The sequence below is a fragment of the Mchenga conophoros genome, linkage group LG11 (genome assembly GCF_057382185.1).
Source record: "Mchenga conophoros isolate Kocher_MC1m ecotype Shallow Benthic linkage group LG11, M_conophoros_male_GT1.1, whole genome shotgun sequence".
In the NCBI taxonomy this organism is placed as follows: Eukaryota; Metazoa; Chordata; class Actinopteri; order Cichliformes; family Cichlidae; genus Mchenga; species Mchenga conophoros.
This window is the reverse complement of record NC_140536.1, coordinates 2,472,442-2,489,829: the sequence shown is the minus strand read 5'-3', so window position 1 is coordinate 2,489,829 and position 17,388 is coordinate 2,472,442. Positions and strand designations below refer to the sequence as shown.

Below are 17,388 nucleotides of genomic sequence, written 5' to 3'. Positions count from 1 at the left end.
TTTATATCCTGTTCATAGCCTGTACATAGCTTGTACTCACTACAGCCTGTACATACTTATAGTTATAGAATATTCACAACATACTTCATACCGTGTACATTATAACATACCATAATAGACCCATTTCTGTAATATACTCACATATCTATATTATTGCTAATATATATTGTAATATATCTATATCACTAAAGCACTTCTGGATGGATGCAAACTGCATTTCGTTGCCCTGTACCTGTGCATGTGCAATGACAATAAAGTTGAATTCTATTCTATTCTATTCTATTCACTTAAAGGAGCCTCGCTGTGACGTAATCGACCTTCACATGCGGCCTCCGAAGGACGCAGGGACACAGCCCTCCTGAGGATTACCCAGAATCCCTTGCTAATCCTAGTGGGTGCAGGGCGACATTTGACACTGGGTGGCGCTATTGTGCCAGGATGTAACCCTAAACTCTATTACATGAGCATGTGTATTTTGCGCATTAGCGGCCTGGACTTCTGCCTGGAGTCACGTGACTTTTCATTGAAGGGGCACGTGCGCCGGAGCTTCAGCTTCAAACGGACCATCACGAGCAGGAAGCGGCTCCCATGGCCTCTCCACTGAAAGTGTGCATAGTCGGGTCTGGAAACTGGTAAGCTCTTATGATGCTGACGTTGTTGCCGGACGCGGTGCTGCAAACAGGTTGTTGCATCTGTCGGTGTGCGGAGTGTCGTTAGTGCCTACCTGGTTTGTAAGCGTCCTCCTGGAGTCAGCTACGAGGAGCTGGAACAGAGCTTCTTCAGCATAAGCACAGTGCTTTCCTGGTCGTGTTCCTTTTTAATTTCATATTAACTGGTGATGTTAGTTTAAGTGTTGCATGTTTCAGGTGACACATCCGGAAGTTTGCCTTTTTCCAACAGCTGTCCCCTCTGTCTGCCGGCATCCTGCGGTTTGACACATGATACAGGGCTCGCTGAAAACAACAGCTAGTCTGTAGTTAATATTGACACGTATATGAATTTCCATTCTGTTCTGACAGAAACACAAATTATTCTCAGCAAAAAAAAAGTAAATTCGATGTTTTATTCCGCTAAACCATAATAATGTGGTTCGGTGAGATAAATCTGAAGCCAACATTTACCCCTGACACCAGCTGAGTGAAGGGACCTCGAGCTTACCTGCATCCGGGTCACTCTTTCAGCTGTTCATTTAAAATATGCGCACAAGTTCACTGGTGATGGTCAGCAGCCTGCTCCATAAACATGAAACTATGGCGTTATGTTGTGAGCCCCTCACAAACAAATAAAGAAATGTGCCATATGCTTCATGAGCACAGAGGGAGGGCGTGCTGGACATCAGTCAGCATAGAAACAGACCAAAACTTTAAGAACCGGGTTTGTTTGATTTGTTTCCTGTAGGCTGTAAGTAAGTGTTGTTTATTTCAGCATGAAACACGCGCCGTAGTAAGTTCAGGGACTGATCCGTGTGGTAACTCGAGCTTCAGTGCCTACAAGTGTCTCAAAGTTTGATGTGACTAAAGACTGAAAATGTCACCGTCACCAGTTCATACAAGCCTGAGTGCATGTCCATGTCAACATGACTACAGGTAACATTACAAAACAGTGTTTTCTTCAAAAATAAATATGTTTAATGAAGCCTGCTGATTGGACTTGTACAGAGTATTATAGTTCCCAGATTGATTATGACGCCACTGACAGCATACACTCACCACGCATGACCAGAGTTTCTCATTTGACTTGAGGATAAAAATGTCAAATGTTTGTTTGTTTGTTTTTAATTGAAATGTAAGATGGTAAAAACAGTAACAGTGGGCTTAGTAACTCAGCTATGGCTGTCAGAGTAGACTGATGTCGGGTCAGATTGTGCTTACACTGGGAAACAAAAGCAGAGTTTTGTTATTTTATTTTCCCCATAAACCTTAAAAGGCATCAGTGGCAGACTCTGCTATAAAATCAGTGAGCGTGTTACAGCCCATCAGTGTGGCGTTTAGTGAACAATAACCTTCCCTTTGTCATCTCTGGACTCTTAGTGCATGTTTTCACCTGTGTAACACCTCGATCAGAATCTGTTTTGTTTACATGAAGCAACAGTAGGATCGTGTTCCCGGACAAGAACACTAGCACACCTCCTTAATCCTTCATATGCTTAATCACCTCTCACACCAACTCTCTTCCACTCGAAAAATTCACAAGAATGAAGCTAACGAAGTAGTTTAGGATGGTCCAATTGATTAGCTGACTGAATGATTAATTGATCAATGCCTTGAAACATCTAGAAATATTTGCTGATCTCTGTGTCTTTGTTGCAGGGGCTCTGCTATTGCCAGGATTATCGGAGATAATGCCAGGACATTGCAGCATATTGCTACCACTGTGAAGATGTGGGTATTTGAAGAAAATATTAATGGCAGGAAGCTTAGCGACATCATCAACACTGAGCATGAAAACGTTAAGTACCTTCCTGGATACAAACTACCAGAGAATGTGGTGAGAAGTAGTATGATGTCATTCTTTTGCTGAGCTCATTAAACTCTGCAGAGCACTAAAGCTGCACTATACTGCCAAAAGTATTCACTCACCCAAGTCATCGAATTCAGGTGTTCCAGTCACTTCCATCAAGAACCCAGGCATGTAGACTGCTTCTGCAAACATCATAGATCAGTGTGATGATGGGATGCAACAAGGCCGGTCATAAATATCCTCTTTATCAAATATTCCACAGTCAGCTTCTAGTGGTATTTTAACAAAGTCGAAGCCTACCACTCAGCCACAGAGCAGGGTCAGCACATAGTGCACCGAGGTCACTGGCTTTCTGCTACAGGCCTCCAAACTTTATGTTGCCTTCAGATTAGCTGAAGAACAGTGCATAGAGTTCTTCATGGAATGGGTCACCATGGATGCTGTATCCATCACCAAGCACAATGCAAAGCATCCGGTGCAGTTGTGTAAAGCACGCTGACCTGAACTCTAGAGCAGTTCATTGGAGTCACAAATCGTGCAATGATGGACAAGCTGGCGTTTGGTGGCTGCCAGGAGAGCGATACGTGTCTGACCGCAATGACTGCAGTGTCCATATCGACATGGTTGAGAGACTTTGGTGTGGAAGAACTCGACTAGAGTCCTCACCTCAATCGGACAGAACACCGCTGGGATAAATTAGAGTGGAGACTGCGAGCCAGGCCTTACATCAGTGTCTGACTTCACAAACGCGCTTCAGGAAGGAGGTCAAGAATTTACGGAAGCTTGTTTCTGCCAGTAAAAAAGAAAAATGTATCCATAACTCGAAATTTTGAGTTACCTCTGCCAGTCAGTAATCTACATGAATGTCATTTTCTTGTTACTTGGAAGGATATGGCGCGCTCAAAACCGGAGCGCAACAAATTGGCGCCTGCGAGAGTTCGTTCGCTGATAGTGACGCCACGTGATTCAGCTAATAACACAAGGCTTTCATCATGTGTGAAGCCAGGCTGAAAATAGTCAGCAGTTTGTGCATTCATGACTGGCTGTAGTACTGGTAGCTTAGCATAGCATTTGTAGCTGAGGGTAACAAGGAAAAGACGGCATTCACGTAGCTTACTGATTGGTAGAGTTGACTCGAGATTTGGAGAAAATAAGCACACTACGAAATGTGGAGATCCTTCTCGTTAAAGCTGAAGCTGTTATCGTTGCAAAGGGTTGGATGACTTTCTATTAAACCCTTAGATTAAGACTGGGGTGTCACCCCAGTTCATGTATGGCTGAAGACAGACGAGTGAATATTTTTGGCAATATGGTGGAAGTGTGTAACACAGTACGGTGGGGAAATCACCCAGACTCACAGGATTATTCAAAGCCTACTCAGCTTTGAATTGAATGGCGCTTCTGTCGTCTCCATAGGTGGCTGTACCAAAGCTCTCTGATGCTGCTATGGGAGCTGACCTGCTGGTGTTTGTCGTCCCTCATCAGTTCATTAGGAAACTCTGTGATGAAATGGTGGGCTGTGTCTCTGCCAGAGCTCGAGGAATCACGCTCATAAAGGTAATGATGCCCATTTCACCGTCTCGCTATCTCACACTCCACTGCTGCTTTTAACTTTCCAAATTCTGCAGAGCAAAGACCTGACACAGGATCTGAGCCGTGCATACAAACTCAGCTGAACATGCCCGGAGTATCTTTGTTATGTGGATTTGCTTCTAACAGGATCCCTAATGATCAGGATAAGCGGTCACATAAAGCTGTTTTTTGGTTCATATTGCCAGTAAGTGTCTCCAGCCATCCATAAAACACAGCGAAGGTCTTTGGGGTAGTAAAGGTGTAAGGACATTTGGCACACAGACTGCAGTAGCCAGGGATCCGGTGATGTGCAGTATTCATTTTGTGATCAAATATGTCGACAAAGTGAGCGTGTGCGCTGAAGAGTGAGTTTGATGTTTGGATGCCTCTCTTCCACAGGGACCCCCAACATTCTGATCCAAGCACTGTAAACAAAAACACACTAAACTCAGAGTCCAGTGTTTGTCTGTTTCAGTACTCATGACGCATTCATGGCTGTGTATTGCATTAGTACATATTTTGAGCACATATTTTGCAGGGCAGCCTGTAAGTGCTGCTGTCAAAGCTTTGGCTGCACCCTGGAGCTACGTGGCAGGCAGGAAGAGCCACAATACAGCACTTGGAAAATGAGAAGTAAACTCACAAGCAGTCTTTTAATGTTACGCTTATACCAAGTACAAAATAATATAGATCAAAAACAAGGAAACCAAAACTACAGATCTTCTGTGAACCAGCGCTAAGAAGGGCAAACCAAGCGTCCCAGCAGGTCTCACTGCCTGTCTTGTCTGTCATACAGCCCTCCTGGCACGTATCCACCTACTCCACCCTGCCTGCACTCTTCTTCACCTCTCTTTTGCACTTTTCCATGTGTCTCTTTCATTCGCATACACTAGTCATCACATGACCTGCAACACCTTCACCTACTTTTCTGTCACCCTCAGCTGCCACGTAAGATCCCACAGTTCCTCTCTTGGTGCCTCATCTTTCTCTAGCTCCACAGGGTCACATCGCAGGCGTCCATCAGCGTACTCAAAGCAAGCGTCACGTCTGTAGTGCTCTTTCTCTGCATGAAGCCACACTCCCCTTCACTGATCATCACCTTTAACCACTCTTTCCCATACCTCCATGGTATCTGTCTCAGGCTTTATCCCTCAGTAGTTACTACAGCTCTGCACATTACTCTGTTCTTAAAAACTGGTACCAGTGCACTTCTCCATTCCTCGGCCATCCCCTAACCAAACAGTACAATTTGAGTGTGTAACACTGTTGTTTCGAAGTCTTCCGTCTGTAGTTACAGGCTGTTTGTAGCCTGTCCAAATTTGGCACGAGTGTCATTTTTTGCATTTGCCATCAACATGTGTGACTCATTTGGTGACACTGAGGTCTATTAACAAATTTCTAGGCACAATAAGGGGTGTAAACTATAACGCATGGTGGAAGTAGATCATATCTATGTGTTTTGTGGATGCTGTGGTCCTACTGGGCTCATCAAATGCTGATCTCCACAAACCCCCTATCATCAGTCAGAACTGGTACCTCAGAATCCCACGTCATGGCTCTGAAGCTGAAAAGACTCCAGGTTAGAGAAGAATTGCTTCCTCTAGTCAAGAGCTCAAATATCTCTTGTTCACAAGTGGGTGAACAGGTGAGTGTGAGATGGACTGGTTCATCATCTGCAGTTATTTGGACTCTGTTTTGGTAGAGAGGGTGCTGGTGAATGTGTTTGGCTGCAAGCTGTGGGTAGTGACTGGAAGAATCAGGCTACATCAGAAATTGGCTTCATTTCAAGGGCTTAGCCTTGGGGTGAAGAGGTCAGTCAGAAGGAACATATCAGGGGGAGGCTGGTTTCCTCCCTTGACTTTCTGCATGCATCCATCTACAGCATGGGTATAAGCAGCTGTGTCCTTTATGGCTCATCCTGTATGCCATCGCTCATCCACCACCGCCCCTCTCATTACTGTCTCAGGGTATATATGAGGGTCCAGAGGGCCTGAGGCTGATCTCTGACGTCATTCGTGAGAAGATGGAGATTGATGTCAGTGTCCTGATGGGAGCAAACATCGCCAACGAAGTAGCAGCTGAGAAGTTCTGTGAATCCACCATCGGTGAGTAGAATCCACGTGGAAAATGTTATTCAGTAGATTCTATTACTGCCTGCTGTAACTGGCATGTTGTGGATTTAAAAAGAACAAACGGGACCTGGAAGAGAAGAAATGTGTTTTGTTTTTTTGTCCCCTTGGCTTGATTGGATGGGAGTGTAGGGTCTCTGCCTGGAGGAACCCACCCGGGGGATTAATAAAGTTTTATTTTATCTAATCTAATAACTTTAATCTCAGCCAAACCGATTTACTCACGAACAAACAAAACACTGAAAAAAGCCCAACAATAACATTTTTAGGTTGTCTAAGTGACTTATATATTACGTTTAACCCGAGCAGCGAAACTCCGCGGTGATCTGAAAATGATGTGCCGGGAGTTGTGCCGTTCTCGGCCGCATCAGTAACCCTCGAGCTCCCGGCTAGCTGTCGAGCTGGTGGGTAGCAGACGCCTCTGAAAACGTCGAAGCACTTTTGCAAATATGGGATATCTTGATAAACCGAGCAGATATTTGATGTTTACACAACTACTTTCTCGCCTGAAAATATGTTAAAAGTTTATTTTGTGACCCAGAAAGATTAGTATGAGTAATTTTAAAACTTAGTAGCGGCCGCCATTGCTGGAAACTGGAGTTTGGCTGGGCCGCGCTATGAATTCTGGGATATGGTAGTAATTTGGACAGCCTTCGGCGCGTCGCTGTGACGTAATCGGTCTACAAATGCGGCCTCAGGAGGATGCAGCCCATGAATTTGGACATGTCCAGAGTATAATCGCAGCCTTTGCAGTTAGAAAATTGCACTTGATCATGTCGCGATATTATCGCAAATGCGATATATCGTTCAGCCCTAATTTATTGCCATGTTCAAAGTTCTCCAAACTCAGCCTTTGCACCAGAAATCGTCTTTTTGTCACTTATTTCATTTAATTCCAGTTTCAGTTTTCTCAGATTGCTAACTATATGTTATTGTGGTGAAGGTTTTTTTCATTATTTTTCTTGTTTTAATAGTAAAATATTATTCTGTTACTACTTTTCCTGCTTCCTTTAAACGCACAGTGATATTACTGGACGCTCAGTGTTTAAACTGCCTGTTCTTTTGTGAAATAACTTGCTCTTTAAGAATATCTGCTCATTGGTGGTGTAACTCCTTTGTGTCTCTGAGAGACAGACACCAGTCTGAGTGTCTGTGATATCCCTCATAATGGAGCTGCTAACTAAAAGTAGTCTAAGCAAGAATCTGAGTGCTGTTCTGGTGAAAAGAAGTCCCTGAGAGCTGAACGATGTAATGCCAAGCATCACAAAGACCAAAGTTACTCATTTATTGTTCGAGCATGTCTGTAGACTCCCTGTTGACTGCTCGGGAGCCTCCTTGGGTGGATTGGGAACAGGACCTTGCCAACCAATAGCTCCAACAGCTCTGTGCTTCATTAGCAGGAAGCCAAGCCATGCATTAGCAATTAGGGATTAATCATCTATTCAAGGCTATTTTGAGAACTGATGAGCATAATGGTCAGTAATGCGATAAGACAGTTTCAAGTTTACCTGTTCAAATAAATTAGTAATTAGTGATCTGGCTTATTTGTATACTTGAGCCTAAAGATTATACTTGGATTAGACTGATTTCCACATCTCCTGTGATTTGTCCGTCCATCCATCTTCTGGGGCCAGGTACGGTAGGCAGCAGCCTAAGCAGAGAAGCCCACACCTCCCTCTCCCCGGCCACCTCCTGCACAGTGTCCTGGGTCTGCCCCGGGTCCTCCTCAGAACACCTCACCCGGGACATATTCTTGCCAGACGCCCGAAACGTCTCAACTGGCTCCCTTCTGTCATGGTCCTGAGTTTGGTGACCCAGTGTTTGTTTTGGATTATTGACATGCTTTATTTCAGCGAGTTCTGACCATCAGATCGTTCGTGTGTGTGTGTGTGTGTGTGTGTGTGTGTGTGTGTGTGTGTGTGTGTGTGTGTGTGTGTGTGTGTGTGTGTGTGTGTGTGTGTGTGTGTGTGTGTGTGTGTTAGGCAGCAGGAATGTGGAGAATGGTCTACTGTTCAAAGAGTTACTGACGACTCCAAACTTCAGGATCACAGTAGTGGAGGATGCTGACACAGTGGAGCTGTGTGGAGCTTTGAAGGTAAACACTTACACATGACACTGAATCAAATACTCTACCAGCACGGTCTCTCTGTAGTTACTGTCGACTGTAAGGATGTTTGGAGTCTAAATGTCTGTGTAACACTGAAATGTGAAACCTTTTGCTGGTAAAGAGGCAGAACCAGTGTCTGTGGTTATGAAACCAAACTGTCCTTCGTTCCATCTTGAAATATGATTCGACGCCTTCGCCGGGACTTCTTTTGTCATATTTTCAATGGGTGTCAGATATGTAATTGGCCACAGGTGTTGACTGCATGGAACCTATGAATAAACTGATATTCCAAATGCTCTGTGGTTTGGTGAATGCAGCGTCGATGATTTTCAACATTTTATACTATATATGTAGAGCTGGGCGATATAACGATACAGTGGGGCAAAAAAGTATTTAGTCAGCCACCGATTGTGCAAGTTCCCCCACCTAAAATGATGACAGAGGTCAGTAATTTGCACCAGAGGTACACTTCAACTGTGAGAGACAGAATGTGAAAAAAAAATATCCATGAATCCACATGGTAGGATTTGTAAAGAATTTATTGGTAAATCAGGGTGGAAAATAAGTATTTGGTCAATAACAAAAATACAACTCAATACTTTGTAACATAACCTTTGTTGGCAATAACAGAGGTCAAACGTTTACTATAGGTCTTTACCAGGTTTGCACACACAGTAGCTGGTATTTTGGCCCATTCCTCCATGCAGATCTTCTCGAGAGCAGTGATGTTTTGGGGCTGTCGCCGAGCAACACGGACTTTCAACTCCCGCCACAGATTTTCTATGGGGTTGAGGTCTGGAGACTGGCTAGGCCACTCCAGGACTTTCAAATGCTTCTTACGGAGCCACTCCTTTGTTGCCCGGGCGGTGTGTTTTGGATCATTGTCATGTTGGAAGACCCAGCCTCGTTTCATCTTCAAAGTTCTCACTGATGGAAGGAGGTTTTGGCTCAAAATCTCACGATACATGGCCCCATTCATTCTGTCCTTAACACGGATCAGTCGTCCTGTCCCCTTGGCAGAAAAACAGCCCCATAGCATGATGTTTCCACCCCCATGCTTCACAGTAGGTATGGTGTTCTTGGGATGCAACTCAGTATTCTTCTTCCTCCAAACACGACGAGTTGAGTTTATACCAAAAAGTTCTACTTTGGTTTCATCTGACCACATGACATTCTCCCAATCCTCTGCTGTATCATCCATGTGCTCTCTGGCAAACTTCAGACGGGCCTGGACATGCACTGGCTTCAGCAGCGGAACACGTCTGGCACTGCGGGATTTGATTCCCTGCCGTTGTAGTGTGTTACTGATGGTGACCTTTGTTACTTTGGTCCCAGCTCTCTGCAGGTCATTCACCAGGTCCCCCCGTGTGGTTCTGGGATCTTTGCTCACCGTTCTCATGATCATTTTGACCCCACGGGATGAGATCTTGCGTGGAGCCCCAGATCGAGGGAGATTATCAGTGGTCTTGTATGTCTTCCATTTTCTGATGATTGCTCCCACAGTTGATTTTTTTCACACCAAGCTGCTTGCCTATTGTAGATTCACTCTTCCCAGTCTGGTGCAGGTCTACAATACTTTTCCTGGTGTCCTTCGAAAGCTCTTTGGTCTTGGCCATGGCGGAGTTTGGAGTCTGACTGTTTGAGGCTGTGGACAGGTGTCTTTTATACAGATGATGAGTTCAAACAGGTGCCATTCATACAGGTAACGAGTGGGGGACAGAAAAGCTTCTTACAGAAGACGTTACAGGTCTGTGAGAGCCAGAGATTTTCCTTGTTTGAGGTGACCAAATACTTATTTTCCACCCTAATTTACGAATAAATTCTTTACAAATCCTACCATGTGGATTCATGGATTTTTTTTTCACATTCTGTCTCTCACAGTTGAAGTGTACCTCTGGTGCAAATTACTGACCTCTGTCATCATTTTAGGTGGGGGAACTTGCACAATCGGTGGCTGACTAAATACTTTTTTGCCCCACTGTATGTATCGCGATATCACTTTTACTCGATAGAGAAATTAAGCTATCGCGATAGACCTCGCCGCTCTTGTCCTCTTAAAAAAAAAAAAAAGGTCAGCCAATCCAAACTAAGTAGCGCAGAGCCGAACCAATCACAGCCGCAGCGTCACGTCGCGTGACTTGTTACGTACAGCACAAGTGCCAAGCCGCACGTGTGTTTGTTTGGGAAGCAGCCAGCGGGTAATGGAGGAAATGAGTGTGCCGACTAGAAAAATCAACCGAGCGTGACCGAAGAGAAAACAGATGATGGTTCCAATGCCGGAGAGATTGTCGAACGGAAGAGCCATAGAAGCTCCGTAGGGTGAAGGTATTTCGGCTATTTCAAGTCTGACAAAAAACAGAGTAGCGTGCACTGTAAATGTGCCGAAAGCAAGTCTGGAAATACAATAAACTGGTGCATGCGTCACACTGTGCGCCACGTTATTGTTTCGGTGAAATGAATTTCTACAATACTGTTAATTCTACTCTCTGCAGTGTTTAAATGCTTACATATACACACAGTTACTGTCCCTCCACACATACGACTCGGTTCTGCTTCTATGCCCCAGCTTTGTTTACTTTTTCCCACCGAGGCTTCTAGACTTCTGATTGGCCAACATTTCTGCACGGTTAGGAATCTAGCGCCACCTGCTGCTTTGGCATGTTCATAGCAGCGTTTTCCTTCATTTCTGCCTTTATGTGTGGACGGGATTATTTTTTTAAAACGAAAACGGAAAATCTCCGTTTTCAAAAATACCCGTGTACGTGTGGACGTAGCCTCAGTCTCTGACTGGAAGCGCTAATTTGTCATTCGGCTTTTGTCAGACTAAAGTAACTGTTAAAACTGTTTGAAAAGCTCAGCTATACAACAAGGAGAGATTGAGAATTTCCTTTTAGTTCTCAGTTTATTTGATATTGACAAAAGTTAGTCAGTTTTGTCTGTTCTTCTGTAAAACAAACTAAGATTTATTTTTAGAATTAATATTTTGTTTCTAAGTGGAATTGACAATTTAGTCTGTTTCGTTTGTTCTATTTTGAAACTTAAACGCTTTAGCGGCTGCCTTTTGTGTAGTTTGCAATATTTGCCTTTATTTGTCTGAAAAAGTCTCATGTTCCTTAAGTACATCTACCCTGTTGAACTTATTATGGGAAATAAATATTTAAAAACAAGCTGCTGATTATTTCACATTTTACTTGTGAGCAACGGCACATTTAAATCTTACAAATATAGTTATTTGGCTCATATCGTGATAGATATCGTTATCGCCTGAAATGAAAAAAACATATCGTGATATGAAAAAATCTCATATCGCCCAGCTCTATATATATATATATATGTATATATTTTTTTAAGAGTAGTGTTTAAATTGGAGCATGGGTGCACCAACACACTTGAACAGTCGTGTTAATAATGAGCTTTATTAGGTGTGAGGTGATGCACTCATCAGTACATGATTTTCAGTCTTCTGTTAGTTGCATTGAGAGCTTTACATCATTTTCTAAATGTGTGTTTTTGTTTTGTTCATTGCTGGTGAAGAACATCGTTGCAGTGAGTGCAGGTTTTTGTGATGGCTTGCAGTGTGGAGACAACACCAAGGCAGCTGTGATCCGTCTGGGCTTGATGGAGATGATAACCTTCGCCCAACTCTTTTCTAAGAATGGCGTGGTTTCCACATCGACCTTTCTGGAGAGCTGTGGTGTGGCCGACCTCATCGCTACGTGCTATGGCGGCCGCAATCGACGAGCAGCAGAGGCCTTTGTTAGAACAGGGAAGGTATGTGCACCGTCACGTTTGGTTGTTGTAGTGTATCTGCTCTCTTTCCTCATTACGCATTACTATGTAAAGCTTTATTAGCTCGAACTGTTTTTGGTTTGAAATGACGAACTGCTTTTTAATTGTGCACTTTCTTGTATTTTCTTCTTGTCACACCTGCTGATAGAGCATTGAAGTGCTGGAGAAGGAGATTTTCAATGGTCAGAAGCTCCAGGGTCCTGCCACCTCAGCTGAGGTTTACCGCATCCTCCAACAGAAGTGCCTGGTGAATAGGTCTGTAATCAAGTTTCTTTGTCTGTCTATTGTATTATTTTTTTTCTTTTTTGACATGTAACGCAGCTCTGTGCTATATTTTGACTGTAAACTACCTGTCAAAAGTTTGAACATTTATTGGCTTGTCTTTATTTTTACTAAGTAGCCGCCCTTTGCTTTGTTGACAGAGCTGCAAACCCTCATCCTTCTCTTAATGAGCTTCATGATGCAGTCACCTGAAATGGTTTTCCTCACAGGTGTGCCTGACAGGGTTCATTGGTGTAATTTGGGACCATCAGTTGTGTTGTGCAGCAGTCAGGTTGGTACACAGCTGACAGCCCTGTTTGACAGAATCAATCAGCTAAGTAAAGAGAAATGACATCATTACTTTGAGAACTGAAGCTCAGTCCAGAAAATTGCAAAAACTTGAGGACGCCCCAGGAAAGGAAGACCAAGAGTCGCCTCCACTGCTGAGGATGCATGCATCTCACCTCAGTGTTATGTCTTTTCGGGTTCTTTAAATGAACAAACGGGGTCGGGTCAGTTTAGCCCCTTTTACTCAGCATCCGCATTTATGACGAAGGGCAACAAAGTAGAATGGCTCATTTTCGTGGACAACCAGCGTGAGCCTTGTGTGAAAAGGCGAATGTCTAACCCAACGTAAGGATGACAGAAGGAACCCACAGCAAATATATTTAATCAAAAATAGCCAGGTCAACTTCTATTTCTGTTACGGACTAGTAACATTTCTGTCCGTGAAATTTACCCATTCGTTATCTCTACGGGAATCCTCCATCACTCTAATTATTACCCAACATCATTTGCCCTTCATAGTCACTGCAGCGTGACATTTCCAACAGTAGGTGGTGCCATCGTCCCATTTAGCAGGATGTAACTTGAACCATTTTTAACTATGTTACACATGGTTCCCACTGTGAAGCATGGAGGGGAAGGTGTGATGGTGTGGAGGTGATTTGCTGGTGACACTGTTGGGGATTTATTCAAAACTGAAGGCACACTAACCCAGCATGGCTACCACAGCAGCCACATGCCATCCCATCTGGTTTGCTTTTACTTGCACCATCATTTACTTTGTTTGAATATGACAATGACCCGAAACACGGTCACCTGACCTAAAGCCAGTGGAGACGGTTTGGGATGAGATGGAGAACAAAGTGAAGGCAAAGGACCAACGAGTGCTCGGCTTCTCTGGGAACTCCTTCAAGACTGTTGGAAAACTGTCTCAGGTGACGACCTCGTGAAGCTCATGGAGAGAATGAAGAGTGTGTGCAGCAGCAATCAAAGCAAAGGAAGGCTACGTGGAAGAATCTCAAATATAAATATGTTATTTCACACTTTTGTTTACTAAATAATTCCACATGTGTTCATTCATAGTTTTGATGCATTCGGTTTGAATCTACAGTGTAAACAGTCATGAAAATAACGGAAAACCATTAAATGACAAGGTGTGTCCAGACTTTTGACTGGTAGTGTATAACAAGTACAGAGCTTGAATTAGGGATTTCAATTTTAGTTTATCTTTACATATAATTGGGAGCAGTGGGGAAATGCCTCAAAAATACGCATATACATAAAATGGTGACAGAGGGACCCTTAGGCCCCTCCTCGATTCAGAGATGGTCTTTCCCTTTTCACGTAAATGGCCCCTTGACTCTGCGCTCAGGATAGGACAGATTAGATGATTAGATCATGTCTACATGATCTAAAAGCAGATTACTTCAATCTTCCTGAACAGGATAGGGTAAGTATCAGTCCCTGATATGATTCACACCTACTGTACTCTGTGAGCGCCTGGCAGCACAAGAACCAGGCTAACCAAAGGTCAGAGAGTCCTGATCCCCCAGAAGGGACTGGCCCCCATCCAACTACCAACCAATAGCCTGCCTCAGCACAACAGCGACGCTGCTGTCAGGCATCATAGCAGGTGATATGGTTGGAGATTTATTAAGAATTTAAGATAGATCTTAACCAGAGCTCGTGACCACAGGGATATAAATAAACTAGTAAATCAACAGCTTCACTTTTATGGTGAGATCTTTCTTCACCACCATGGACGACATCAGCCTGTCTGTCAATCTCCCAGTCCACTCCTCCCCTCACTCGTGAACAAGACCCCAAGATACTCCACTTGGGGCACCAGCCCCTGCCTTCTTTGGTGACAACCATGGTCTTGGAACTGGAGGTGCTGATTTTCATTCCTGAGTGGTGGGCTGCAGACCACTGTGAGCTGGAGCTCACCACTAAATGAAGCCAACAGAACCGTGTCCAGGCAGACTTCCCAATATAACTGCCAGAATCAGTAACAAAGATAAACCCTAGCGAAGTCCAACACCAGGGGAAGAAGCCTGACTTACCGCCACCGGTGTAGTCCAAGCTCTCGCTGTGGTTGTACAGGAACCATGTGACTTGTAATAACAGACCAGACACCCCTTAGTCCCTCAGCACCTGCCACTGAATCCCTTAAGGAATGTGTCGAAATTCCTTTTCCAAGTCCACAAAACACATGTAGACTGGTTGGGCAAACTCCCACGTGCACTGGAATGTCCCTGACTTGATAAAGAGCTGGTCCAGCATTCCCCTGTCCAGGACAAAAACGACATTAATGAATCTGACGTTCAACTAATGATGGATTCTTGCTTCCAGTGCCCTCACCTGGACTTTCCTGGGGAGGTTGAGGAGTGTGTTCTCTCCATAACTGGAGCACAGCATTAAGTCCTCCTTACCAAAGAGTGGTTTAAGTGCCTAAGTGACCTTGCCCCCGGTGACGGGCGTCATCCCTTTCCTCACAGAATCTGCTTCCTGTATGGAGGTCATGTCAGTGGGATTGAGTAGATGCTTGAAATGTGACGGCGCCATTTCTCCCCCATGTGGTTCGATGGCTACCACAAGCCACCTCTCAGCCGCTTATTATTATTATTATTATTATTATTATTATTACTACTACAACTACACACTTCGAAAGGATTTGAACTATTTTTAAACGCAGAAATAGGTAATAAAGAACAAACTCTCCCTAAACTCATTGAAGTTACTGTAATGAACCGCACTAGGATTCTACGCTGAAACAAACTGAAATATGTTACTGGGTCGTTTTGAGATCGTAGAGATGGTCATACTTTGGCTCATCAGTGTTTAGAACTTTCTTTCTGACTTTAAATTTGAATTTATTTACTTCTGTATTGTTGTTGTTTATCTAGTCTATATACGTTTGTTACATGTGAAATTAATAACTTGAATTTTCTCTTTTCTGCTTTGTCAAGCTCTAACTCTGTCCTTCCTCTCTCCAGGTTCCCTTTGTTCACAGCAGTTTATCAGATTTGTTTTGAGAAGAGGCCAGTCCAAGAAATGATTTCCTGCCTGCAAAGCCACCCAGAGGACATGTGATCGCCTGGTGCGTCTCAGGAAGCTGTTGTTTTTCCATTGATCATTTTCATTCTAAGGTGAAGTTTGCATTAGGTTCTTATTCTGTCAAAAACAATCCCCAACAGCTTTACACCCATAAAATAAAAAGTCCTTTATCATTTCAATTTGTACAAACTGTCAGAAAAAGTTCTTCCAGGCTTCCAACAGTGTAGGATGAAAAATAAATCCCCGTGTTAAAACACAACAAAGACTGACTCTCCCACTCAGTGTGTATCCATGCCAGCCCTTGAACCACTGTCACATATGAAAACGAGGTATAATCTGAGCTTCAAAACCATGGAACAAATCACCCAATAACATCTGTATAAGTGAAATTGTGTTTTAGCGTGGGCCTTTTGTGGCAGCTATATTTGTTTTTGTTACCTACACGACCAACTTCACATTTTTCTCGGCAGGTTGATTACCAAGCTGCCCACGGTGCTCCTTAGACTTAAAACACAACAGCACGCACAAGATCAGCTCTGGGTAGAGCATGTGTTTGTGTGTGAGCCTTGTGATAGGAATAGGCTGGGAAACAGATGAATGGATAATGAGCTTGTGTGTCTTTAGCTGTGATACTTCAGTGCGCTGATGTTGCAATCTTCTCAGAATTCTGCTGTTAATTTGTTGGAATAAATGCCACTCAGACTGATTTCTCCATGTTTTATCTAAAAGTTTTCATTGTTAATCTTGAATCGTGTCATGAGATGGATAATAGGTTACAGGTTACCATCTTTTAAAGGCTGCATTCTGTGTTTTTGATTTATTTTTGAAAGATTGTCATTAACATTTGTCTCAGTTTGTGACCAAATATTTCTGGAACCTTTGCATTGCAGTATGTTTCTGTTTCTATCAGTGATTTATCAGATGTGTCACATATCAATAAGCAGTTGTGTGCTCATTAACATTGCTACCTTGCCTGTCAGTGGCCACCAGCATGGTCACTTTGACACACTGCATCCATCACACAGCAGAGGGCGATGCGCTTCAGTCACGGAGAAAATGTCTGCATTTCAATGTCTTTCCAGCTTCACTTGGCTTGTGTTCGTTCAGGTAAACGTAATGAATGGAAGTGAAACAAATAATTAATTTTGCTTGATCACATGTAGCACTAGCAAACCTTTGCCTCTTAAATTGATTTTGCATTAACAGACTAAACTTGAATGCCTTTGACAAAACCAGCACTGGCTGTCAGGTAAACTGTCCACGACACCTTTAGAGTTGCAGCAGGAAGCTACCCACTGAGGAAACATTAGTTACATTTTTGTTGCTATTCTGAAATATGGACGACACTCGTAGCAAGAGAGCGATCCCGTCTGCCATCCTGTTAATTAATGAGGTCACTTAGATCAAGATTTGAGTGAGAGTTGAATCCCCTAGGAAAGGATCTCAAGATTGTATTATAGATATCTGACAGCTGGTGTGGTAGGCCACCACAAATATTTCATCTTCAAAGACTGGAGAAAATAAAATAAAAAACTATATGCCTAACAGTAAAATCGTGCTCACTCACCTAATTACTCTGGACCTTGTTAGTATTTATTCATCAATCTTTAATCTCACAGAAATTATTCAAGTAATAATACAGTCACTTTTATATTAACCCATAATGCAAAAATACACGAACAAAACATTCACCATTCAAAGATTGCTTGGATGGTTTTCCTTTCCAAA

General features: G+C 43.4%; 1 protein-coding gene across 3 annotated transcripts; it reads left to right on the top strand.

Annotated features, from left to right (window-relative positions):
* The first annotated feature begins 434 nt into the window (after positions 1 to 434).
* Positions 435 to 17,182, top strand: LOC146563426 (glycerol-3-phosphate dehydrogenase 1-like protein). 3 transcript variants are annotated; one of them, XR_014894312.1, is made up of 9 exons: positions 435 to 632; positions 2,310 to 2,487; positions 3,877 to 4,017; positions 5,999 to 6,137; positions 8,144 to 8,256; positions 11,803 to 12,039; positions 12,206 to 12,312; positions 12,480 to 12,610; positions 15,600 to 17,182. XR_014894312.1 is itself a non-coding variant. In XM_085290518.1 (8 exons), exons 1-8 carry the CDS (start codon positions 589 to 591, stop codon positions 15,694 to 15,696), a joined length of 1,017 nt encoding a protein of 338 aa, XP_085146644.1. In that variant the 5' UTR covers positions 437 to 588; the 3' UTR covers positions 15,697 to 17,182. The 3 variants fall into 3 exon arrangements, 2 of the variants coding, with proteins under 2 accessions (XP_085146644.1, XP_085146643.1); XM_085290518.1 differs by lacking the exon at positions 12,480 to 12,610 and having other exon boundaries at positions 437 to 632; positions 2,310 to 2,448; XM_085290517.1 differs by lacking the exon at positions 12,480 to 12,610 and having other exon boundaries at positions 438 to 632.
* The last annotated feature ends 206 nt before the right edge of the window (positions 17,183 to 17,388 follow it).

Bases quoted from the DNA above. Each gene is read 5' to 3' on its own strand.
- LOC146563426 (XM_085290517.1), top strand. From the start codon at position 589: ATGGCCTCTCCACTGAAAGTGTGCATAGTCGGGTCTGGAAACTG. The intron at 2,488-3,876 runs GTGAGAAGTAGT...TCGTCTCCATAG, and splicing joins ACAAACTACCAGAGAATGTG to GTGGCTGTACCAAAGCTCTC. The intron at 4,018-5,998 runs GTAATGATGCCC...TTACTGTCTCAG, and splicing joins GAGGAATCACGCTCATAAAG to GGTATATATGAGGGTCCAGA.